This window comes from Corvus moneduloides, chromosome 1 (genome assembly GCF_009650955.1).
Source record: "Corvus moneduloides isolate bCorMon1 chromosome 1, bCorMon1.pri, whole genome shotgun sequence".
Taxonomy (NCBI): Eukaryota; Metazoa; Chordata; class Aves; order Passeriformes; family Corvidae; genus Corvus; species Corvus moneduloides.
In genome coordinates, this window is record NC_045476.1 from 152,922,496 (window position 1) to 152,948,522 (window position 26,027).

The 26,027-nt window shown below is 42.8% G+C and overlaps 1 protein-coding gene across 1 annotated transcript in view; it reads left to right on the plus strand.

Moving 5' to 3' along the window:
• Positions 1-5,804: 5,804 nt before the first annotated feature.
• Positions 5,805-26,027, plus strand: part of DEPTOR (DEP domain containing MTOR interacting protein) — a 79,994-nt gene continuing 59,771 nt past the window's right edge. The window contains exons 1-2 of the mRNA XM_032132275.1: positions 5,805-5,911; positions 6,078-6,173. Coding sequence (XP_031988166.1) covers positions 6,088-6,173 — 86 coding nt within the window. The 5' untranslated portion in view covers positions 5,805-5,911; positions 6,078-6,087. The remainder of the gene's footprint in view (positions 5,912-6,077; positions 6,174-26,027) is intronic.

The window sequence follows — 26,027 nt, forward strand, 5'->3', positions numbered from 1 at the left end:
AGAGGTTGTATTGCCTAAAGATTATTCTTTTATAAAATTAGCTTAATTTAACAGTATTTTTCTTTTGTGGACCATCGATTAACTACAATTTCCTAATTGGCATTTTCATACTTAAATTCTTGAAGGGGCCACAGGGTGGCAGAACGGTTAAACACTGGCAACAGTTCTTTAAGTGGACATGGACAAGAGTGAGGCATGCCAATGTAGCTGCTGTGGTGATTATCCCAGTGGAGCTGAATGATGCCATCGGTTTGTAGCATTGGCGATGTCCCGCAGCAGTCGTGGCACGTTGTCAATGTGCCGTGTTGCTGCCCGTGTCCCAGGGAGGTCTGTCAGCCGGAGGAGCAGCTTCACTGGCATGTGTTTCTCAGCCACGGGATGTCTCTCTGTGCCCCACAGCCTCACCTAATGAATGACAGGGTAGGATGTGGTGAAGGACAGAGACAATGCTGAAGCCTCATTAGTCTGTGAGGAGGACTGTGATTCTGTGCCTCATAGATGCAGCTGTTTGGCATCTGTCAAACTGTTTGCCTCTGTTCCTGCTACCAGAACCATGTATCCCCAGAGACATGCACACTGCATGCTTGCACCCACCACCTACCCCAAGCCCTGGCTGTGATGCTCACCCTAGGAAACAAAGAGCCAGATCCCCTAAGGCAGAGTGTGCTCCATCATGGGCAGCGTGGAAAGAAAAATAGTCAATGGAAACTTGCACTGAGAAGCAGGAATAGGTAGCAGAGGACTTGTAGGACACTAAGGTATCTTAGACTGAATCTCAGCTGTTAGGTGTTGTCTCCCAAACAACAGGAAAACCAACCCATGCCTGAGTGTTCAGGGCTGATCACAACTCAGTGTCAAACTGCCAGTTCAAGCCACAGTGCTTTAAGTAAACATTTTAAGTCTTGCAACCAGACATCAGAGCACATTAACACAGATGCGGCTGGCGGACAGCTTAAGAAGCTGGCTTTTACCATTGAGCTAGAAAGTGTTGTCTTCACACTTGAGAAGTGGTTTAGAAAGCAGTTCCTTTTCAGCTCTTAGTCACACTTCCCAGCTGACTCACACCTCCCAGTCCATGGATTAGGCTGGATACTACACAAGTCTAGAACTATGACTAGGACTAAATATATGATATAGACGTAACTCTAGCACGTTCATAATTGCTGTTGATTAAAATGAAGAATAAAATAAAGAGAAAACAAACAAAAAACTACTGGAAATACATAAGAACTTCTTTAAAGATAAACCTGAGATATCAGACAGGTTTACAGGTGCTTTTTGACTTGTAAATATTTTTGTGATGCTCAAAATTAGAAATCATTGCACAACAAATGAATATATGAAATAAGAGGAATTAGAAAATATTCCAAGTATAATAAAGTAGGGGGACTTGAGTGGACAGAACAAATGTCAACATGCATTGGGTAGTGCAAAATGCTGGTTTAACAGAGCATACTGTCAACTGGAATTATTTGGGTTACTGGTCTAATGCAAATTTCTGATCTTTTACCTTATTATAGCTGCTTGTTTCTATAAAATACTTACCTGCTCACAAGAGCAAGCACTAAAGCAGGTACCCATCTCTTGGTCATGCCTTAGCTGTCAGTCAGCACAGGAACCTCGCTACCTCTGTCTGGCCTAGTAAGTGTTTGAATATTTAATGCAAAATGGAAAAGCTGTGTAAGGACAGGCTTAGAAAACCCCTTTCAGATTGTCTCTGCATATCTCAGGATCAAAATGCGTTTTTCTCTGCACTTCAGCTCACTATTGTAACAACTACCAGGTCAGTGACACATGAAATATAAGAATCTAAACAGATATGAGTCTCACTCTAGTGCTCAAAAGTTGGACGGACGGTGAAAAATTCCTTTTGTTATCGTGGAGGCTTTTGCAGGAACTTGGATGCAATAATAGAAAAACAGAAGTTTAAAACATATCCTTTTTCTTCTTTCTTTTTTTTTTCTGAAAACTTACTAGCTTTTCCTGTGGTTTATCACGAGACTAAAATTAGCTTGGTGAGATGCATTCTCTCCTTTGAATCATACACTCACTGATTCTTATGAGCAGTTCCTAGCAGGCAACTTCAATGGTTCAAACTTAGAGCAGCAGTGAATGTAATCTCTGCACTTCCATGTATGGGAAACACTATTGTACATAGCCTGAAAAGAGGAGGGGAGATTGGACAATACCTGGTAGTTCTTATGGTTCCCCTTCCCAGGCCTCTAGTGCTAAGGAAGTCAACCAGTTGAAACACAAAGACAAGTGAGCTCTCTTTGCAAATAAGCATGGGAATATAGGAAAAAACCTTCACACTAAATTTCCATGACTATTTCAAGAGCTACTTAAATAAAAGGTCAACTTAAAAGCCAAAAACCATTTTGTATTTGTCTTTCTCAGCAAAGAGAGTGACCAAGTATTTTTAAATTTGGTGTTTACATAATGCTGTCTCTTATGCAAAAGATGTTAGGAAAAAAAACCCCACAACCATCCAACAGCTTACCTGCTAATACCTTTTGTTCCTGAAGTGCTTCACCATCTTTTGCATCTGTGTCATTTTCCTGTTTAAGAAGCTCTAGTCATCCCAGCAAGGGAAAGCAAAGAACTTTATATGGGACTCAAAAACAAGGATATAGGAGAAATGAGAAATATATACATGAATACTTGTAATTCTTTCATGAGGATGTCTTGTGTTAGAATAAGCTTGCAGAAGATTGATTAGTGAGACTAAAGAATTAATTTATCAAATACCAGATTAATTTATTGAGTCAAAATGTAGGCCACAGATACAATAGCCTTCAAAGCAGTGAAAGCAATATTCTTATTTCATTATGTAAACATCTAGTGTTTCACCACTTGAGCATTTACTAAACGAGATAAGAAAGTTTATACAACTTACTAACATGTTTTCTAAACCTAGTCCTCTAATACAATGTGCCTATTCATGCATGAGGTTCCACAGAGTGTTGTGACCTTGGCAGTTCAAGTGTGCAGCCTTATACCTTACTGCATGCCAGAGAGCTTCTAGTGTCATCAAAACTCACTGGAAGACACTTGAGCTTCCCCTCACACCTGTGATACCAACCTTCCAGCAGACCTATACAGCTTTTGTTACTCTCTTGATGTTGTGGAGGACAAGTTTTGAAGCCTCCCAGGGCTCTAGCTCAAAGATCTCTCATGCTTTTGGCTGAGGAATGCCTTACTGTTGGCTAGCTACCTTCATCTCACTTAACTTCAGCCATGCTAAGGTAAAACTCATGTATTCATATCTAAAATAGGCACCGACTTCTAAAATTGATCCTATATCTGAAAAAAGAAATCAATCTACTTCCTGGAGGTTGTCTCAGAGGGATGCCTCTCTCTCTCTCTTGCTGTCAGGATTTCAGACTCTGCACATGCTGTCCTACCACTTAAAGGAGTGTCTTAGTCTTCATGACCAGTCTCCCTTGGGAGGAAGGGTGAACACAGCCTAATTTTTTGCTAGACCTTATGTTCTATAGCAGTCTGTAGATTAAAAACAAGTTGCAAACATCCAATCAGGTTATTTTGTGTAGCTTTTTCCTGGCTTTTGGCTGAAACGTGACCCTTCAAGGTTATGTCAATTAACCTTTTTGGGTGACAGCAGGCTTGGAGTGACTGATAGCCAATTCCTTCCTCTCAGGATAACTGTAACTGTAAGAAATTTCAGTGTGAACATGTGGAACAAATTACAAATGGGATATCAGTGTGCAAAGGCCAACACAAAATTCTATAATCATTAAATAATCCAGTACAGGAATTTGCACTGGCCTGCATTTTCCAAGTTGCAGAACTGTCCAAGGAAAGATATGGATTTCAGGCTGCAGTTCCATAAGCACCCTGTCGTGATACCTTGTCACTGCAGAAAGACAGCTTCTTCTCCCTCTTACACCTCTTTTGTTCCTGTTTCAAGCTGCTAAGGCCCACTCTACCTTGGTGTCGGCTCTGGCACTCATTGCACCCTGCAACCATCTGCGCAGCTCTGCTCACTAGCTCAGAAGAAAGTTCTCCACTTTCTGGTACTCTTCTGCCTGTTTAGTGAATTGAATTGCAACAAGCAGGGGTCCTCAAAGTGGGAAAACCAACATAAGACACATTGCAGATTGTCCTGCCAGAGCCTGGAAGAACAGTGTATCTCCTTTTAGCAACAGTGAACGGATGAAATCAGCCAAACCCAGGTGAGAGAACCAAGGAATGTCTGCAATGTACACTCCCTTGAAATTGTCTTTCCTTCATTCATGTGATAAAGTGCTTGATAAAAATTATTGTGTACATTCTTTGTCCTAAAGATTAGGTCAGATGAGATGGTTGTTTCAATTCCCTTTTTGTTCCAAGCTCTGTGAATCTGTACTTTGTATGTTTGCAGTGTGAGGGGAATTAGAGGGTGTTCGCAAGTATTCAGAGTAAATGTGTGTCTTCCAAATTTACAGAAAGTAATCTCAAACTGTAGTGCTTACAGTCCTGAGGTGTCCCTGTCTCTGGCCCAAATGAAACGAAGGCAGATTGTGCTTTTCTCCTTTTGCCGTTTACAGACCCTAGTGCTCTTTGAGACCCACAAAGGTGCATTAAACTCTACTGGATTGAACCAAAGGGCCATCTAGTCCTGTGTTCATCTCAGTGGCTATAAACAGATGCTTAGGGAGCAGCAGGGAAAGCACATATGAAATGTCACACAAGTGCTTGCCTTGTGAGACAATTATTTTTAGAACAGAGAATTCCCTGAGCTGGATGTGGCTGCTGTTAGCTTGGTAACCCTATGTAGATTTCTTTTCCAAGTATTTTTCTCCTTGGTTCCAAGTCCATTCTTTTACATCCAGAGTCACCTTTGGTAATAAATGCCAGAAGTCTACTATGGGCCATGTAAACAATACCTTCTTCCCATTGTCTGCACTCTGGTTACTACTAGGTTCCCTTGATTCATTCTTAGTTGTTCTTGTGGTTCTATCATTTTGGTTCTGAATCGATGACGGTATTGCAAGTACTTTAGCAGACACAATTTCCATGCACACAGAGTATGTGCAGGCAGAAATAAAGGCAATGAGTAGGCAGTCAAGGTATTACATGTGTTTGCAAGTGAAAACCATGGCTAGACCACTGCAGAAGATGCCTCCTCCTGGACTTCATTAAAGAAAAAGCCGACCTTTTTTTCCCATCAAAAATGTTGACAGTGTTCCTGACCTTGCAATTTATTTCCCGTTGCCAAGACAAAATGTTCCTCTGCCCTCAAGAATTCTGCATCCTCTGTCGCCTGGAGACAAAGAGTTGACGTGAGGAGGGGACCAGGGTCTGAAAATAACCCCTGGATGGCAGATAAGCAGAAACGTGAACAGCAGGAGGGCAGTAGCAGTTTTTGAGGGTGAAACCCCAGATCACCAGCTCCCTCCCTTTCTGCTGTCCGCCCCGCGCTGCATCTCCAAGGATCACTGCCAAGGCGCAGCCCGCGCTACCTGAGCGGGCAGCAGTCGCATCTCCGCCCGTGCAGTCGGATCGGCTTCTTCCGAGCGCACGGCTCCTCCGAGCAGCCCGTCCTCCCGGCAGCCCCGCGTTGAAAGGAGGACGCGGGACTTTGCACCCGCGGGAAGGCAGCCACGGGCGGGGAGCGCTGCGCTCCTCCGTGCGCGGCCGCCTTCTGCCTCCCGAGCCGGGGCGGGCGGGGAGGGGAGCGGCAGCAGCCGCTTGGCTCGCAGCCCCCGGCGGGGAGCCGGCCCCTTCCCGCGGGGGCAGCGCCGACCCTGCCGTGTGACAGCCGGGGGGGGCCGCTGCTGCCTTGGCGAGCGCGGCTGCGGCGGCGGCGGCTGCAGCCATGTGTTTCTCCGCCTGCCAGTGACACAATAACACGGGAAGCGGCGGGGGGGATCCGAGCCTGCCGAGGGGAAAAGTGACCTGAGGCGCTCAGGTGAGCTGGAGCTGCAGGAGGTGGCTGTCGCTGCCTGCACCCCCGCGAAGAGCTCCGCGGCCGCCGGGGCCGGGGGGGAGGCGCCCCGGAGCTGCCGGCGGGGGCAGCGCGGCCGGGGGGCGGCGGGTCCCCGGTCCCCCCTCACCCGGCGGTGCTGTGCCCGCAGGCCGGCGGCGATGGAGGAGGGCATGAGCAGCATGCAGCAGAAAGCGGCGGAGCTGGAGCACATGGCCGAGGTACTGCTCACCGGCGAGCAGCTCCGGTAAGCGGTGCCTTCCTCCCGCTTTTCCGGGGACGCGTACCCGGGGTCAGCAGCAGCCCCTCTGACGGCGGGAGAGGGAGGTTTGGGGGGCGGAGGGCGAGGGTCTGTCCCTGCGAACTTTCTTTGCACCGGCGCACCTGCCCTGCTTCCATCGCGGCCCCGGGCTCCGGCCCCGTTCTCAGCAGCGAGGAGGACGAGGGGGCCGCAGCCGGCGCTGCGAGCCCAGGGAGGTGAAGCACCGCACGGGGGGCTTCTGCCGCGGGTGTCTCTGCTCCCCTGCGTGGAACAGGAGGCGCTGGGGAGAGGCTGCTGCGTCACTAAAGGCATCAAACGGTGCAGGAGAGTGGCGTCTTTAAAGATTAAAAACCCCAAAGAAACCGTAAGCGATTAAGTGTCTCAACACCCCACGGAGAGCCGAGGCGAGCGCAGGGTAGCGCTCCTGCACAGCCCGGCCGGCACTGGCACCGGCGCCGGGCACTGACCCTGCAGAGCTGCGCCTCACTCCAAGGGATTGTTTTTATTTTGCATCAGCTGGTCCCAGCAGATGGAAGAGGATCCCTACTGTCAATGCCAGCAGCAATTAACAGTGCTGTGTGAGTGGAGTTGTGAGCAGCACAGGAGCCTTGAACAAAAATGCCTGACTCAGTTAATTTTTAATTTCTGTGATGAATGCTGGATGTGTGCCGGCTGTACCTATACAGTACAGAGGAGAAAAAGTAATTTTAATAATTTCAGTTTGGGGATGGACCATCTTCTGATTCAGGAAGAAAAATCCCATTATAATGTGTTATATAAGTAGCTAGAAGGAGATGGTAAAAATATTTTCCCAGTAGTTTTTGCTTGAATTTTTTTAAACTTTTTGCTCAGATGCCAGATAAACAAAGTGATAGAAATGTTCTCTGCTTTGGGAGATACCATCATTGGTGCTAGTGTAGACACTGTTACTGTTTTCATCCACGAAGTCAGGAGAACTGTCACTTTGTGATGCACACCAGTGATACTCCTGTTTGGCAAGTAAATGTTATTTTGGTGATCTGGCTCCAGTACACACCACTGCCTGTCTGCTCCAAGTTTGAGATTCTACTTAAAAGTAGCCTGAAGTGAAACTTAAGGTGACAGAGTGCACTGGCACAGGTCCTGCATGGTGGATTTGGTGCAGAGTTGTTCATCCAAGTGCCAGGTAAGAATCCTGCTGTTCCTATTTATGTTACCAGAAGTTGAAGATTTAAGGCTAATACAAAATAAGGATCACAATAATCTTTCTGTATACCTCATATTTAAATGTAAAAGCAAAAGCTTTGCAACCTTTCCCTAAGGAGAAACTGAGGAAACAGGCTCCAAGAATCAGGCTCCAAGAATCAGCTCATCAATGTTGCAATCAAGAATGATATTTGTGATTTTATTTATTAAGGTATCGAAACATGGTGGTCTTTCTGGGCAAGGTGATCTGCAGAAATAAAATAATTATTGCCCATCCTGTGAAGTTACTTATGGACATTCCTTCATGAATCTCTAAGAAGTAGCTTAGATCTTCTTGGAGGGTGAGTTTCTGAACAAGTCAGTGTGCATAATGTCTGGCTACTGCTGAACAGGGAGATCCACTCTCCTTCTGGCCCTTTTCCTACTCCCCACTAGTGTAGTCTCACCTCCTCTTTGTTCCTTCTCATGTAACTTCTTGGACTTCTTGAAAGCAGATCCAATGTGGTGATTTGGTGGGTAGGTTAATTTTCTAACCTGCTGGCTTCCAGACAGCACAGAAGATAGGTGTTGGGAATATGGAACCAGGAGGAAGAAGTGGAGCTGGTGGAGAAGACAGAAGATTTCCATTTGGATAGCAGTGATCTGTTGGATCAGCTGGAACTGTATTGTGAAACTGCGCCCAAAATTGTCTGCCACCCCAATTTTTTCTTAACTTCATTATGTTTTTCTGTTGGAATACTCTGTGAAAAGGATTTATATTCTTCAATTTTCCAGGCAGTAAAAGCCACAAAATAAGTGATAGAAAACTGGCTGGCAGACAATTTTTAGCCAACCCTGCATTTAAAGTTTCCCTTTTCCTGTCCAAGATAAGCATATAATTGTTAATGCTAAATGAAAATGTGGAGTGTTTTCAGGATCAAAGACAGGCTCTATCATCAGCCTTTGGAGCAGGCAAACAGATATAGAAAACCAGCACACACATGCACTCAAGGAAACATGCTGTACTCTATTCTTAGTGATGCTTACAACTGCACGATAAGCCCCCAGTGGGAATGATGCAGCCAGACAGGTGATTATGTGTGTATTTGGGTGAAAGTGCATGCAAGATGAGCACATAACTTAGGAGTAAAAGTGTAAAATGAAACTGTGGGCATGGTGTTACTTACACAAGCCCAACCAAACACAGGTATTTAAAGCACTCTTGTACTAGACCAAACAGCACGTGTGTCTAAACTCAAATACTTACCAGAGCTGCTTGCTTTAAATTCCTCGCAAAGTTCATAGTGCCTGTCTTGCTCTGGCCTCATGTGTTGCCTTATAGTTCTCATTCCTGTGGGCTGTTTCACAGCTGTCCTTCTCTGGCAGGGATCTGACACAGTGAGGGTTAAAGTTGTCTGAGCAGCACCTTGGCAAGCCTGGCTTTGCACACTGGCAGTGCCTGTGGTGGGAATGGAAGCCCTGTGCACCCTTCCACTCCCTAGGCAAGTGCACAGTAGCTAGGGGAGGGAAAGGAGTAGGACAAAGAGTTTTTTCCTTCTCCTTGTTCCTGTCTCTTGGTTGCTTGTGATGTGTGTTTTGCCTTTGCAAGGTCAGGAGCCTCTGCCCTGGTGTGTGTAATGTCAGCTGGCACCCAGGAAGCTGGCTGCTGGCACAGGCTGTCATGTAAATCCTGGCCCATGGGTGGGATGATTTTTGGAAAAAAAACCCAAGATCTTGAGCTATGTGTTAGATAGCATGGTGAATTTTTACATCTGGTAGTGTCCTTTGCCTCTATATCCAGTAGCTGTCTGAGCAAAAGCCTGACTCTTACTTAATAGAAGCATTAAGTTAATAGAAACATTAATGGTTAATAGAAACATTTTTTAAAGTGAGGACTTCTGAAGTTTGGTTCTTGGCAAGCCTTTAAATTATTAAGCTGACAGCTGTGAAGGAGAGCTGAAGATTTCAGCAGTGTGACACGCCAGAACAGACCCTTTGTCAGCTTCTGCTGCCATGCAGGAGATTAGCAAGAGCAAGGTGAGAGCTGGGATGGGCACGATCTGGCTGTGAGCTTTGGCACTGATGGTCCTGCAGGGACAAACTGTGGAGGCTCTGGCTGCCTGACAGCTCCCAAATCTCAGCTGCCTGACACCCAAAATCTCAGCTTTTCCCTCTGTTTTGCTGTAGATTCAGAGACCCTAAAGCTGTTCAGTGGTGAGCTCTCTCTTCTGAGGAGGTTGCAACAGCACTGCCCTTAAAAGGCTCCATAAGTTACAAGTGATGGATATGGAACTGTCTCCTGAAGAAACTGGGAGCTGTGCTTGAGACGATCAAGGGGCCTTTAGATTCCTCAGGACTGGGAGAGCCCTTTGAAGCCCCCACCCTGCTACATCCCTGCTGGCAAATCCATGCGTGGTACAGCCCTGGGGAAGTGAATGTCCCTGAGCTTCCTTGACCTTGCTGGGAGTGCTCGAAGGAAGGTGTCACATCCTTAGTGCTTTGGATAGTCGTTGGAAGCTTAATAACTGCACTACAGAAGTTGGTAAGAATTTTATCAGAAGCAGAGCAATTCCAAGCTCATTTCCCATACAGTTGAAGGCAACAGGTTGTGCCCATTTTAGCACTGTTTGGCAGAAGGATTAAAGTATTATGTCTGGGTTGGAGCACTGACAGGGATAGAGCTGATCTTGCCCTCTGGCAACCAGAAGTTTCAATGGGCATGTTTTGATATAGATGCTGATTCCCTAACTTACAAGTTAGGGGTGTCTGAAATCTCGTCTGCTAATTGTTTCTTGATGCCGGATTGTCACCAAAATCTTGTATATCTCCCAAGAGTCCCTCATTTCTTGCAGAAAATGTGCCTAGTAATTCAGGAATCCTCAGGCATCAGTTGACTGAGCAGCAATATTTAAACACCTATTATTGCCACTGTATATGTGGTGCAGTTCTCTGTAGCAGGTGTAACTTGAATGACATTAATGTCTCTGCAGACTTTTGGATCCATCTTTATCACCAGCTTTCACAAGAACCTACATCCTTCCCTATTCACACTTCTATTAACTAGTTGAGTAAATAATTATGAGACTTCTCTAGATGAGGCAGTGATTTTGATAGAATAGTTCTTATAATCAGCATTGTTTTTCTTTCTACTTAGAGAAATATGAAACATGTTTCTTAGAGATTTTTCTTTCTTTTGGAAGAGACAAAAGATTCAACAAAAATTTGTTTGCCTTTTTGTCAGAGTTGGTGTATGAGTTTTGTTTTACAAAGGTAAAAGGTTTTACATGGTAAACAGCTACACATTTTGAAGCTGTAAGACAAAACCAGTTTTCACTGGTCTTCCAAAGGTTTCACTTCAGGAACCTTATCACTTTCAGAAGCCATATTAGAGTACATAACTTTCAGAGTCATTAACTTGTGAAGGATGGTAGCACCTACAGGTCCATAACTTTTTTCCTTATTCTGAGCAATAAACAGTCAACTCTTTTTCATGGTGGTAGGATTGAAAAGTTCATTGGCACTCTAAGGTGCAGAAAGCCCATGGCATGTAAAGTGACAGTTTCTAGAGCAATGCCATCAAACAACCCTTAGTGTTCATGTATTACTATGATGCAGGATTATATAAACTGTATAGTTACAGATTTTATTAAATCACTATCACTGTGTTTGAAAGTGTGTTAAGACTCTGGTGTAAGCTTTGACTCTAAAAGGATTTGAGATATACAATTGTCTAGAGGTCACTTATTCTCAAGTCCTCAGATGTTAAACATGTATGCCGTTTGAAGAATTGACAGAATTTGTTAAGATGAGATTTTGTAATCTGCCTAAAACAATCAAATTTTGTACTTCCTCTTCAGGGGAGGATTATTTTTTTACCCCCTGCATATTTTTCTTGCAACTTCCTTCACCAGTGGTTGCATTTCCCTTAGCCAAGAGCTACTGATTGGGTTCGAAACTAACCCTGAAAAAAGTAAGTTTTCAGTTGTCTCACTTGAGAAGACCCTTGTATGCTGACTTCATCAGGGTGGGTAGAACACAGAGATTATATCATTAGATCTCTGTGGAACAGACCCCTCCAGAAATCTCTGTCCAAATAATTTCCCTTTCACCAATTTGTTTTCCAAAATCAAGCAAAAAATCATTGGTTTTCTCTGTGGGGTTTCACCAGAGTGATACACTGAAAGAAAAGATGTCAAAGTGAAGGTGGATAAGGCTGCAAAATGAAGTGCTCTGAAACCAAGGTTTCCCACTAACTCTGCCCTATAACAACAATTTCAATTGCATATTTTTATTACTGCATATGATTTAAATTTTAAAAAAAGTGTTTCAAATTTATATGCTCATTTTTTTCTAGAGTCTTTGATACGTGATGCACCCTTTCATGTGTTTCAATCTTGCCTATTGGTACTAATGCTAATGACAAGTCCCATCTGTGTATATATATGTATACATATATATATATATATATGTGAGATTCCTGGGCCAGGAGTTTCAATTTCTCATGTTCTTCAGTAAAATTGGGACTATTCAACCTTTCTAGAAATGAAGATGTAAGGCTTTGTTTCCTTAGTTCTTTCCTTTTAGCTATGCCTTTTAATAATTCAGTTGTTGCCATCAGCAGCTTTCCTCAAGTGCAGCTCAGAGATCAAGTAGTTAACAACGCATGTGCAAATAGTGATCGTTCTTTCACTGTGTATATAGGAAGGCAAATGTTGTATGAGTGCTTTGTGCTGTATATTTTATGTATTCCATTCCAGATGGAGTCAATCAATAACTTTTGTTTCAGGTTAGCAGAGATCAGCAGGCTAGTTGATGTGTATAGCATGCGCAATAATATTTTTTATATATTTCATGTTAGAGGAGCTGCCTATGAAAAAGTGAAGGAAACTTGTTTCGATGTTGATGGTCATGCAGGGAGGGCAGAATTAATGTGCCAAAATCAATCTTGGTTTGCGTTTACTACACGATCCCTGCTTCTGTGGGAGCAGTGGCCATAGGCTGGCACTGTGACAGAGAAGTCCTCCTATTACTTGTCATTATTATTTACTATTTGTGTAGTGATAGTGCCTAGGAATTTGAGCTATTTATCAGGTCCCAACAGGGGTAGCTGCTGTATGCTCTGAAGAAGAATAAAGCCCTTGCAGCACAAATCTTGGCTGCAGTTGGTAGCAGTGTCTTGCAGCAGTGGTGGGTTCTGAATGGTGAGGGATGGTCTGTGTGAAGCTGCCAAAGTGGGATTTCATCAGCACTGGGATTTCTGGTTTGGGAGGTCAGACCCCAAGCCCGGGAGTGGCATCCTGAAAGCACAGAGAGAAATAGCTCCCAAGTGTGGAGATGCAGAGAAGCTACTGTGTACCGAAATGGGTAGGGAACTCTGGGTACTCTGTTCAGGAAAGGATCTTGCCCTTTTCAGCTCCCAGAGTCACATCAGTAAAGTAAGAGACCAAACTGGAGCCAGGAGGGAGGTCAGCCAGCTTTTACTATTGTATAGTAAGGACAAGGACGAGGGAGGAACCAGTGCATCTCATTTTAATTGAGGTATTTCTTGTATCTGTAGACTCCAGTACTTTTTCAAGCATAGGACTCACAGAATTTCAGTGCTTTCTGTGATGTAGAACGTAAGAAAGTGAAGGGATATTGTCACAGCAGCAAATATCAGCCTCTCTGCAGTCCAGCTAAACTCCTGAAACAGACTTCTTTAGCCCCGTCACTAAATGTCCAGGCACTGAGTGCCAGCTTGGTGGTAGGTCTGGGCTTGGGGTCTGCTCTCAGAAACAAGACATTCCCTTCTGAGGCTCAGGGCCTTCTAACTTTCTTGCTACTTCTTCTGCTTTTTATTTTCATAACCCTGGTATTGTTATTCTGCTAGCTCTCTTGGCTTCTACCATCCTGGCAGAGCAGACTTGTGTGGGTCCCTTTGCTAACTCACAGATACTTTTTTCCTGTGTTCAAGGCTAGTCATCTCCTCAAAATAAGTGGGAAGAGGTTAAACTGATGAACTGGCAAAGAGGATGAAAGCCTGGGGAAGAAGCAAGAGCTAATCAGCTTTGGTTTGTGTATATAGTCTTTGAAGAAGAACTGTGTTGAGGCTCTAAAGGTTAATAAAGACAGAAAGTGTAAAGCTTGACGTCTCAGCAGAACCACTGGCATTTGTCGAGGGAAGGATGCATTTCAAATGTTAATCATGGGTTTTTGGTTTTGTTCTTAAGCAAGATCAGGATATGTAAACCATATATTTTAAACAATTTTAATGTATAAACCACTGCAATTAAATAGGTGTTCTTGCCTTCTGGTTCCCTCCTCTGTGCTTCCCCTCCTTTGGACTAGCTTAAGCATCTCTGGACCATCACCATATGGTGACCTGCACTGGGGAAGTGATCAGCAGAGCTTTTGGGAGGCTGGTATTTCAGTTGAGTCAGTTTTTTAAACCAATTTACCACATGACCACAAAAAAGCTTTCTCTGAAGAAGTACAGGGGGAGAAATGGGTGCTGGCTTCACCCATGTCCCTGAAATATGTGTGGTTTGAGGCTGTGGTTTACTGATAGAGCAGATCTAACTGTAGGCTGCTCCTGCCCTGCTCTTATCACTTCCCTTGCACTTAGCATGGGTATTTGTCTGGGATCGGAAGTTCAGGGAACTGAAGCAGCTGAAGCCAAATAAGAAAAATCTAACTTTCTAAACAGGTTCAGCATGAAGTCAGACCAGTGCCAATACTGGGGTGAAGGAGCCAGCAGAAACACGTGGTCAAGTACAGGGAGAGGGAATTGTGGCAGCAGCCATTGCTGGGTTTGCTTGACCACCCCCTCAGGGCTTAATTGGCTGGATTCCTATTTAAAAATTTCAGAGTCCAGTAGAAGACAGATTGTAAAAGTGTTGTTGAGTTTAAAATACCCAATGCACATGCTATTACTGGACAGGAACAGAGACTAAGTTTGACAATGTTTTTTTTCTTTTGAGGCTTTTACCTTTCCTTCTGCACTCTTGTCACAGTATTATGCATGAATGGACATTCAAATACTGACATTTCATGTGTTTTGAAATTTGTGCTGTGCAATTTGCCTGACCAGCTTATCACCAGTGTGACAGCACTACTTCAGAAGGCAACCCTGACCTTAATTATCAGCCTTTTACAGCTTCCATAGTTTGCGTCTTAGCAGTGCCTCAATACAGTAAATGTGTTCAGATCTCAAAGGTGCAGTTGCAAATAATTAAAAAATGTTCCTGATTGCACTTGCTAATTCAGAGCGAATATAGAAGCATGTTTTCACATCACAAGGCTGGAATTCCTCATTTCCTTGCAATTGTGTGATTGGGTACATGGGCTACCACAGCTATGTCACAGGGATTTGCAGGCAGGTAAGAGTTTTCAGGTTTCTGTGAGGAACCAGGGGTAGGTCATGCTGTGGGTTTTGTACATTTACACATTGGCCTGTTGGTCCAATGTGTCTGGCTACTGCTGTAAAGAAGAGCAGCCCAATTCCCTTGGACTGGGGCTTCTGCTACATGGCTGGTGCACTGCTGGTGCATGTCTGAGCCCATGGTGAACAGTCTGAACCTGGCTCAGCCAGGTTATCATCATGTCAAACTAGCAGCAGTGACAGTGTAAGGGATAAGGTCTGCTGGCCTGAGGTCAGGGGATGGGGACCTTACAGTGAGATTGGCTTCTCAGGGAATCAGTTCTTGATGTTAAAAGTACAACTCTGCCAGTCCAGGAGCCCCTTCTCACCCCTTTCATCCATTCTTGCCCCGCTTGACGCTTGTTTACATGTCAGGTTTTTGGTAGAGGTCATAGCAATGCTAGACAAGATTTGGGTGACTCCATCCAAACAGGTCTGTGGCTATTTGGGTGAGGGGCCCTGCTCTATTAAGGCAGCAAGCACAGAGATGCTCACTTGAAGGTTAAAAATCAAATGACAAACTGCTACTAAATGGCTGATCAGAGAAAAAGCCAATGCACCTAAGAGATGGTGATAGCAAAGGTGGGAGCTTGAAAGTCAAGTATAGTAATACTATGTTTGGTATGACAGAAGAGGAGAAGGCAGTGGAAGGAATTGGGGAGATGGACACCGTTATTCTTCTCAAGAGCTGTGGGAACTACATTTCCAAGCCGTAATGCTAGGTAAGATTCAGACAAGATGACGTTTGTTGAGGACAGTGCGTAGAAGAAGACTTGAGGTGGAAAATAATAGGGAAGGAGAATTTGAAACAGAACTTAAACTTTCTGAGGGAGTGGTATAGCTGTCCTGAAAAGGGCATTGCACAAGGAATCTGCAGCGACCAAAGTTCTGCTGATGCAGAGCTATCACATTTATCCCTTATGAATCTGATATGCTGTACCTGATTTGGGAAGATTCTCCCACCCCCAGTAACACACAGGCTATCTAGCACAGTAGCCTTTGACTTCGTGTTCATGGTGGTTTGTGTGGGTTTGCTTCCTTGCTTCTCACACTAAGTACTGTTACCAAGATGGGTGTTTTTCTGTAGTGTTTCTATTGGCGTTCAGCTGAACTGCTGTACAACCCCCGGCTCTGTGTCTGCACCACTTTCCTTCATATTAGGCCAAATGAGTTTATTGGCAGTTAAAAAGAAGTGTTTGTATGTCTTATCTGTTGCTCTTTACGTTGTGACTTGTGTCTTCAAGGCATTGTGGCTGCTTTAAGCAGGCCTGCGAGTCCCTATGTGTTTTCACAAGCCAGTCTTGGCCCTGATTTAAGAGGCAAAGCAAACGCAAGGCATTATTACAGTATGGTTAGTAAAAACAATGATTTTTAATTTAATTCCAATGAGTATTGCAAAATATTCACAAGAAGCTGAATTTTTGAGGGCTTATCTGAGGAATCAGTCCAACATTTATGCTCATCCTCTTTGAAAGGAGAATCTGACAACACACAGCCGACACATCACTCGAAGTTAGGATTGCAAATAATGGAAATGACTTCTGAAAAGATATTAGCTAAACAGTATTTATAGCACTGATTGTCAGCAATGGAACAATTTCCTTTCATTTTTTTTTCTGAAAAGATTCTTGTCTTGATAATCATGCATCCTTTTTTGCAGTAGCATATAATTGTATAGCTCAGAAATTAGGGCGATATAATAGAAAGCTGTTGTTTCCTGATGCTCAAGATGTAATTAACTTACACTTTCCTCTAGCTGAAATTAATTTATGTTTACTTGGATGTAGAAAAAGCAACTCTTAGCTTAAACTGCTATTTTGCTGCATGTTCTGTGCAAACAGAGGGAGGTTGTCATGGGAAGAAGCTCAAAGTAGCATTATGTACAACTCCCAAAAGAAATTGTACAAATACCATTTTGAGAGTGTCTAGAAGCTTAAAGACTTGTCTTGGACAATCATTTTCAAAACTCACAGCATGTTGGACAAACTCAGACCTTTCAAGTCTTTTGGGAATTGGTAGAAATAGATGAGGTTAAATGAGGTTAATAAGTAGATCTCTGTGACAAGAAAAATGGGTCCATAATAGGAGCCGTTGGTATCATATCACTACCTGTCTAATTAGACAAGGGATGAAAATGGGTTCTTAAAAACTCACTGAACAGAGAAATAAAGTGAGGTTTATTAAAAGCTTTATTTTATTTTAATAAGCTTTATTTATTTATTTATTTTTAATTTATGCAAAATTATGCAACTCTCTGAAATAGAAGGAAAAAAATTGTCTTCCTACAAGACCCAAGCCCCAAGGAAGGCTGGCTCTCAGGTTGGGGTTGGGCTGGAGCATGCAATGTACAAGGAGGGGCTGAGGGCTGGGTCTGCTCAGCCTAGAGAAGAACAGGCCTGGGGGATTCTTACTTCTGCAACTTGTCTTGCAGCCTTGCAACTACTAAAATGAGAAAATGTGAGGAAAGGGGGAAAGAGTTTTCCAAGGTGCACAGGGATGGTGCAAGAGGCAGTAGTCATAATTTGCAAGGGACTTTCTAATTAGATATTTGGAAAGAATTATTCTCTGGGAGGATAAGTAAAAAATTGGAATAGGGGTCCAGAGAAGCTCTGAAATATACATATCTTGCCTGGACATGACCTTGAGCAACTTGTACTAACTGGTTATACTTTCAGTATAGGTTGGACCAGATGACCTCCAGAGATCCCTTCCAACTGAATATTATATGAAGGCATAGTGTGTTGTCTTCTTTAAGCTGTGGTGGCTGATATTATCAGCTTTTTGTTATTGACTGGTAATCAGAGATGATTATCTGCTCAGTGACACTGGTGAGAGGGCTTACAGGAATGCCTCCTAACCTACTTCAGTGCAAAATCAGCTAGATTTGTTTGTACCACTGCTCTCACATTGTCCAGCTTTCTAAGCACATATAAGGATGAGAAATATATCCATTTCCAAATGAATCCCAAGACCTTTTGAAATCTCTCTATTTCAACAGATCTTTAGGAAGTTGTGAAGGTGACAAGCTGACTCCCTTGACCTCAATGTTTTAAGTTAGGCTAGGATTTTACCTCAGATTCATCAAATGTCAACATCACAACTCTTCCCATCACCAAGATTTCTTTCCAAGATGTTTGTGATCTGTAGATTCACATCCAAAAACTTGGGATACAGAAACCTAAGTGTACATACTTGGGACATGCTGGTCTTACAGCAATCCTTGAAGAATGAGAATAGGGAAAAGATTGGAGACAGTGTACACTGACAGTAATAAGTGCTGTAAGGCCAGTAGGTCATGGTGCTGGAAATCCTGCTGGCTTTACAAGAGGAACAGTAATCTCAGGGCCAGCTACCTGCTCTTCTTTCTCTCTGCCTGCATGACACTCTCAGATCCCATTACACTATGCACAAAGGGACCAGTTTGGGAGTTCATTTGTGAGCACAGTGTGTGCACAGGTTCCTGAGTGTAGTCTTGCAGCTCCAACATTGCTTGTGGAAAGAGGATTTTCATTCACATATTGAGGGAAGAAGGTATTTGAACTATTAAAATTTTCTTCCCTTGGAGGGGCACATCTCATCCTGTAGTCCATCCTGCCATCAAAGACATGATTGTATCAACCATGTGCCCAACCATTATCCCACCTATTTAAAAATAATAATATTTCTTCCAACACACAAAAAACCATGGAATTTTTGCTTTCTCTATATGCCATTGTGCTTTATCGCAATGTTGCAAGGACTAGATCCTTTAAAAATATTTCATAATGGGGGAAAATCCAATCACTTTAGTTTTCTATAAAGTGGTGTTTTTTCCAAGTGCTATACTTTGGGCCTACTGTAATGAATCAAACACCAGTGGTTGAAAGATAATTGCTTGCATTCACTTTGTTGGGCTACAGAAGAGCTAGAGCTGCTCGAAACGAATATATTAAGAATTTCATATTACTTTTTTTGGTTGAATCTGTAAATCAGCAGCAGCTGGAACAGTGTTTCCTACATAATTTCCAGTGTTTCCTACATAATTTCCAGTGTTTCCTACATAATTTCACATGAAATATGTTTGTACTCTGTGTTGCTTTCTTTTCTGATGAATATGGAACATCTGATTTTACGTGGGGCCAGTAACAACAGTACTCTTGGGAAAGACATTACAGGGCCAAAGAAGGAAGAAAGAAAGGATTGCATAAGCTGTTCAGGAGAAGCACAATAAACATGGAAAGAAGAATTTATTTAAACATACAGTGGCTAAGGAAAAGTTCCAGTGGATTGGAAATTGTGAAATTTTGTTTTCAGGCTGAAAATTACACAGCACATCTTTTTATGTAAAATATCAGTATTCCCTCTCAAAAAATGAAAAACCTGTAGGAAAGGGCACAGAAGGTGTTGGCCACTTGATCAATGGTTTCATGTCTTCAGTGGCCACAAACCTTTTGCAGTTTCAGCAGTTCATATATGCACAGCCTACTTACATATGGACTGAAATGTTGTATATCTTTATCTACAATCTGGATGAGGGGATCAAGGGCACCCTCAGCAGCTTTGCAGATGATACCAAGTCAGGTGGGAGTGTTGATCTGCTGGAGGATAGGAGGCCTTTACAGAGGTATTTGGACAGGATGGATCAGTGGCCTGAGGCTAATTTCATCAGATACAAAAAGACCAAGTGCCAGGTCCTGCATTCTGTTCACAACTCCATATGGCGCTCCAGGCTTGGAGATGAGTGACTGGAAAGGTGCCCGTTGGAAAAGGACCTGGGTGTGCTGGTCAACAGTGACTGAATGTGAGCCATTGTATGCCCAGGTGGCCAGTGGCATTCTGGCCCGTACCAGAAACAGTGTGGCCAGCAGGGCCAGGGCAGGGATTGTCACCCTGTCTTTGGTGCTGTTGAGGCCACACCTCGAATTCTGGGTTAAGGTTTGGGTGCCTCAGTACAAGAAAGACATTGAGGACCTGGAGCGAGTCCAGAGAAGGGCAATGGAGCTGGGGAAGAGTCTGCCTGGAGCACAGGTCTGCTGAGGAGCAGCTGAGGGAGCTGGAGGTGTTTGGTCTGGAGAAAGGCAGCTCACGGGAGACCACTCTCTACAACTCCCTGAAAGGAGACTGTAGCCAGGTGGGGTTGATTTCTTCTCCCAGGTAACAAGCAATAGGACGAGAAGTAATGGCCTCAGGTTGCACCAGAGGAGATTTAGATTGGACATTATGAAAAATTTCTTCACTGAAGTGGTTGTCAAGCACTGGAACAGACTGCCCAGGGAAGTGGTGAAATCACCATCTCTGGTGGTATTTAAAAGATGTGTAGATGTGGCACTTAGGAACATGGTTTAGTGGTGGACTTGCCAGGGTTAAGGGTTCAACTTGATGATCTTAAAAGTATTTTCCAACATAAGCATTTCTATGATTCTGCGATTCTCTCATTCAACTGGTTTTGGTTGCGTTCAAATGAAGACGTAATTAACACTGTACTGTGATTTGATAGCCAGCACAAATAAGGGACTAAACCTTGGCACATGCTGTAGTCATCATCCATGTGCCTGGGCAGCTGCAGTGCCTGTGGTCTGTCTGACCAACTGTGCTTGTTCAAACCATCTGAGGAGCAACCATAGCCATGCTCCTACAGATCTTCCTTTCTTCAAGACAGGTGATGTCAGGGCTGGTCCTGAGGTGATGAATTGGGTTAATACACATTGGGCCATTTACACCAATGATAGGTGAATATCTGAGTCTGTGTAAAGTCACAGTGCAGGCCTGAACCACTCAGCTCCTCTTGTCCTGTTGCCCATCTAAAGTCTATCTCTAACTGCCTGTGCAACATGTGTTTTGGATTCAAGTTGAGGCCCGAGACAAAGTTTGGAGTATGTTGTAAATATAACCATGCTGTTATAATCTAAATACAGCACCATTCTACTGGGGCTGATGCGTGTGTAAAGTTGATGCTGTTACTTGGTGAATAAGGGTCAGGGTGCATGTTCTGAGTTATTAAAGCAGTAAGAAGTCACATTTTGGATTTATTGTCAGAGCACATAAATACCTGTTCACTGAGCTTTCTGCGTGTGCGGAGAGAGAATTTTGCCCAGAAGGAGAAATGGCAAACACATGGCCCAGCAATGGGAGCAAGCTGTTCAGTAGAGCAGCAGAACTCTGGACTTCTTAGGGATTTATTTATTACTTTAAAGGAAAACTTCCATTTAATCTTAAGAGCAAAGTAAGAATGCTTCTGTAATATTTATCTTTTCAAAGCTTATATACTTGTGAGCTTTTGACAAGGCCTAATCAAACAAGACAAGATCCTTGATAGCATCCTGACAGAGGGAACTATTCATAAAGAGTGGTTGTGCCACAGCTGTGTATCTGTTCGTATCATTTATATGAGATGTAGAAAAATGCTGAGCTAATCAAACAAAACCATCCCCAGGCTAGGTTTTTGCAAAAGGAAAATATTTTAAATAGAATCAGTATTTAACTATGATTTTTTAATAATAGATTTTCCCTAATGATAAAGTTCTTCATTAGCCTACCAGAATGTAGGCAGTGAGTAACTTCATGCCATTAAGTAATCCCCTTCAATTCACATACCATAATTCTTGCTGTTAATGTGTTTGCATGACCTAGATAGAGATTTAAAGCAGATAGGATGGTTTTTTGTCATTAAAACATTTGTGTCAGAGAACAATCCTTTCTGTGTTTAAAAAATAAATGCAGTAGTGTTATGTTGCAAAATTGTTGAGTAAAATTACTGTTACCATTGGCGTACATTCGTTTGGAACCTACTCAGTGTGGTCTGGGGTAGTCAGTAGATTTCTGAGACATTTTTCATTTTTTCATCTGCACATGGTGGTTTATTTTTTCTTTTTTCTTTTGACACTTGCAGAGACATCTTATTGAATGTTACAGGATTTTCTGTAAGAAGAAAACATATGAATGAGCAGAATGTTAATTAGGATTATACTGATTTGTTGCCTCCAGCTGGCTGGAAAGGTCATACTGGCTTATATTTTACTCTCAAAGACAAGACAACTTAAGGGAATTCATTCTATTTAGACTTCTAACCTATTTTGATTTATTCACTTTAGTAATTACATACTCTGTATTATTTCAATAAATAAAATAGTCATGTGCCACTGTATAAAATTAGACAAATTCCAGGCTAAGGAGACCAAACTGACTGTGACTATATAGAAAGGTTCTTCACAGTAACTTCACAAAATCTCAGGTTAGAAGCTGGAGGTTCCTGCAAACCTGGTGATCTGGATCTCAAGAGGATGAGTGAATGTTGCACATGGAGGCAGGAAAGCCAACTGAGTTCAGATACGTAGAGATTTCAGTCAAGGGTAAAATGCAGAGCTGGGCTGTGGAGCTGGCAGAAGGATCCTCTGCCATTGCAGTTCCTCCTGGCTTCTGCGCTTTGATTTAGCAAGGAAGCAAAGCAGACCCTTGCCCTCTATGTTTGCTGGTACCCAGCTGAAGGGGTTTCCTCACAGCAGATCCCCAGCTCTGTCTTGACACGGTTGTATGCCACAAAGGTTGTAGGGTTTCCGTCAGATGGTAGAGGAAAACATGCCACTAGTTTGGTGTTGACTGGCCAGTTAAATCCCCATTCTTCCAGTCAGCTAGGTAAGGACTATTGTATGCTTGCACAGTAAAAATGAAAACCAAGGAACACCCTGTGGCAAAAGCAAGGAAGCATGCTCACAAAATGGGGACATCTCTTGTTGTACCTACAGCTCCTGAGCTTTGGCAAACATAGAATAACACACATAGAATGTATGTTATTAGCATATACACTTGTAATAAAAGCTTCAATGTAAACAGCAAGTGTCTTAATATAGGCAGCGTTTGAACATTTTCTTATTTGCAGCTGACATGAACCAGGACTTTAAAAAGGCTGAATCCTGATATAATGCATTCAAAGGCCAGCCTCTGATATTCTTCCACCCTACAGTATTCCCGAGGTTGTTTGGAGATAGCAGTGTGAATCATGTAATTGTCAAACACAGGAATGGAAGGTTATCTGAAAAATATTGTAATACATAATCCTTTGGTATATTTATTACAGTTCTCTGAAAGTCAATTAAATTCTTGCCTTAGGTAAGAATTAGAAATCTTTTCTCCAAAACTTTGTCTAATTCTTACATTAGTATCCCTCAGCATTACTTAAATATCTTTTCTTGCTCTCTGCTTTCGACTCACCTGAAAGATTATAGACAGCAATTCTGTTCCTCTCACTTTTTGTCTAGGTAAGGCCAGACTCCCAATCCAGTATCTTTTTCTCTCTGCTCATGAGACTGGCTCATCATTTTTCATACCAGAGTAGAGCTACATCATTGCATCTTTTTGAGCTTACAATTCTTGAATGAGATGTCATGAACAAAGCACAGTATTTAGATGATTATCTGTAGTATCATATACAATGACATAAACAACTGAATTTCCCATCATTTCTGGAAACATCTCTGTTAGTACAGTGTAAGGTTGCCCTTGGTTTTTGTATGGTCTCAGCCTGTATTCAGTGAAAGTTTCACTACTGCATATTCGGCTGTTTTTTACTCTGTTGCTTTCAGCCTGCAAGTTCTCAGTTTCAGCAGAGCATTTTGTTGTTAGTGCACAGCTTTACATTTTATAGTCCTACCTGTTCCCCCATGTCTATTTATGAACTGTGAAGGTCATCCTCTAACAATTTAATTGCCTCTAGGCAATCCAGTCAAATGGATCATTACTTTCAGTGTTTAAAAATCTGCATCAGTTTTCCAGTTTTGTTTTACAGTTTAGTGGTCAACCCCTGGATTTCAATAGACTTCTGGAAGACAGTGGAATGAACTCCCTTGAACCATGTCTTGGGTCAGTGTAGCATCCTGCATATTGTGGTGTTGCCAGCTGTAGGAGGTAAAAAAGCATGTATCAGTGTCAAAACATGGTAGGATTTTTAAAATTTTATTTAAAGAAATGCAATACAAAGTGCCTTTTCCTAGTGAGTACTTTTGCACTTACTGCCTTCAGAGCTTCCTTCAAAATAAAAATAAATCCTGGCAATGCAGTTAAACTAAACATGAAAGAAAGGAAGCTATTCATTTAGAATGTGAAGAGATAAACAAAGTGTGATGGTTTTAATACAATATACTGTATATTGAAATAGTATTGCACCTATATTCCTTTTAAGATGGACCTATGTATATGTTGGAAGTGAATAAAAAATTTTGAATCGTAGCCCCAGTATAAAATCGAGTTTGTTAACTGTAGTATGTTAAAATACTAAGTATTTTACTACTCATTATAGTACCTGTCATGTACTGGATGTTTATTCTTAATGACAGTCATGATTACTCGGCACAGTATTTAGATAAGAGTTTTGTGTAGAGATGGAAAACAATTGCTAAAAGCATTTCACATATTGCTGCAGTATGACGCTTTATTAATGATGAAGGCAGATTTTTTTTTTCTTGCTTTCAGCAGGGTTGCCGAGGACCACTGAAAGAAGTCCAAACGGTTGGCACTCCTCTGAGAAGTGCAAAATATCAGGGAGAAAATCTCCTGAAGGTCTACGGTTGTCAGGCTGAGAGAAGCCATGCCTGGAAGGACTTTGAGCTCCGAGTTACCCATATAATTTCCCAGCAAAACTATTTGTCACTTATTGACAGGGTGAGAGAAATACCAAACTGTACTCAAGATTAGGCACTTGACTAATTTCAGTTCTCCCACGGATTTCTTGGGTTATGTCTGGCAGATAACAACCCTTTTTACTGTTTGTGCTGCAGGCTCGTTCAGTACTGTGGTGCTTTCTGGGTGTTACGGATTTGCTCTTCCCCAGATGTGCTGAGAGATAGGTGGGTGAAAAGACCTTGTTTCTCAGGTGGTCTGAAACTTGCTGCACACAGTGCAGGTGCCTACCAAGGCCAAAGTCAGCTTTCTCTCTGGGTAAAAGAGATGTCAGCCTTGCTGCATAAGGGACCTCAACCTGTAACTTTTTTGGTTCCCCTACCTCCTTAGCATGCCAGGTGCATCCAGGAGAGGAGTTCTCACACAGCAGGTCTTTCTGGTACCCACAGCTGTTTGTGTCCTTGGTGCAGCCCCTCTTCTTGACTCCAGTGATGCAGGCCTGTAGTTGAGCCTCCTGTTCCACAGTTGCTGGTCTGTCTCTCCAGGTTCCTGAATGGCAGTGCTAGCAGGAATATCTGTGGCAGTAGGGTTTGGGCTCTCTGACCCGTATTTGCCCTGTTTAGCCCATTTAGCATTTCAAAGTAACTTTCTCTTCTTCCAGCCATGTTACTGAGATAACAGGCCTGCATACCCTGACACAAATTTCACTGATTTTCGCTGGCCTCCCTTGAGACCTCACTGCCTCTTCCTGAGTATGCTATCCATAAAAGAATTCCTGTATTGAGAGGTATTTTAGCACAAGTCTACAGGAGTTGATGAGCTTATTACCCTGTTAATCCAGTCAAAAGATGTCTGTAATAACAGTTCTGCTATGGTTTCTGGTCTGTACTTTGAAATTTTGGTGGTTGATGGTAGATGCCTTCAGTTTAGATTTGGGAAAATGTCCTTGAGAAAATTAATCCCCACAGTACACATTGATTTAATAAGCCTAAGAATATCCTTGCAGTGGAGACACAGAAAATTAATGTGGATAAAAAACCTAGTTGATGGATATAAGCAAAGCTGGCTTGTTCTTGAGTGAAAAGTATCTCAGTTCTTTTGGGGATTCTCACAGTAGTATCCCACAGACTTTGACCTGCATACGTTTGTTCCATGGTGCATCCCAGCTCATCCATAACTGAGTGAGAAGCTCAAATTCTGTCTGACTTCCATGTAGAGAAGGAGGGCTGTGATTTGCTGAGTTCTGACAGCTTCAGCCTGGAAAGTGAGCAGCCAGAGTGAGACAGGCAGACTTCCATTTTCCTTATGACTAGGGGCAGGTGAAATAAAAACTTGTCTGTATTCTGTGTTTTCCTCTTTATAATACCCAGTTTTATGCTTTCTAGCAAGACAGAATCTCTCAAGATTCAAGTGCACAGGCAGTTAGATATATTATTCATGTTTGTACACATTTTACTTAAAAGTGAAATGCAAGTGAAACGGCTTGGCAGGCAGAGAGATTAGTCACTTCACAACTTCCATAGGTTTTACAAGGGGTCTCTAGTTTTATGACAGATCAATACAAACACACAGATCTAATTTCCTGTGCAGTCTGGAGTACTCTGGGGGCTGTGGCTCTGAATTTCTGGCCTGAATTTGTGGGCTGCAAGAGAGTTTCCAAAAGACATCATTTTGATTTCATCGCA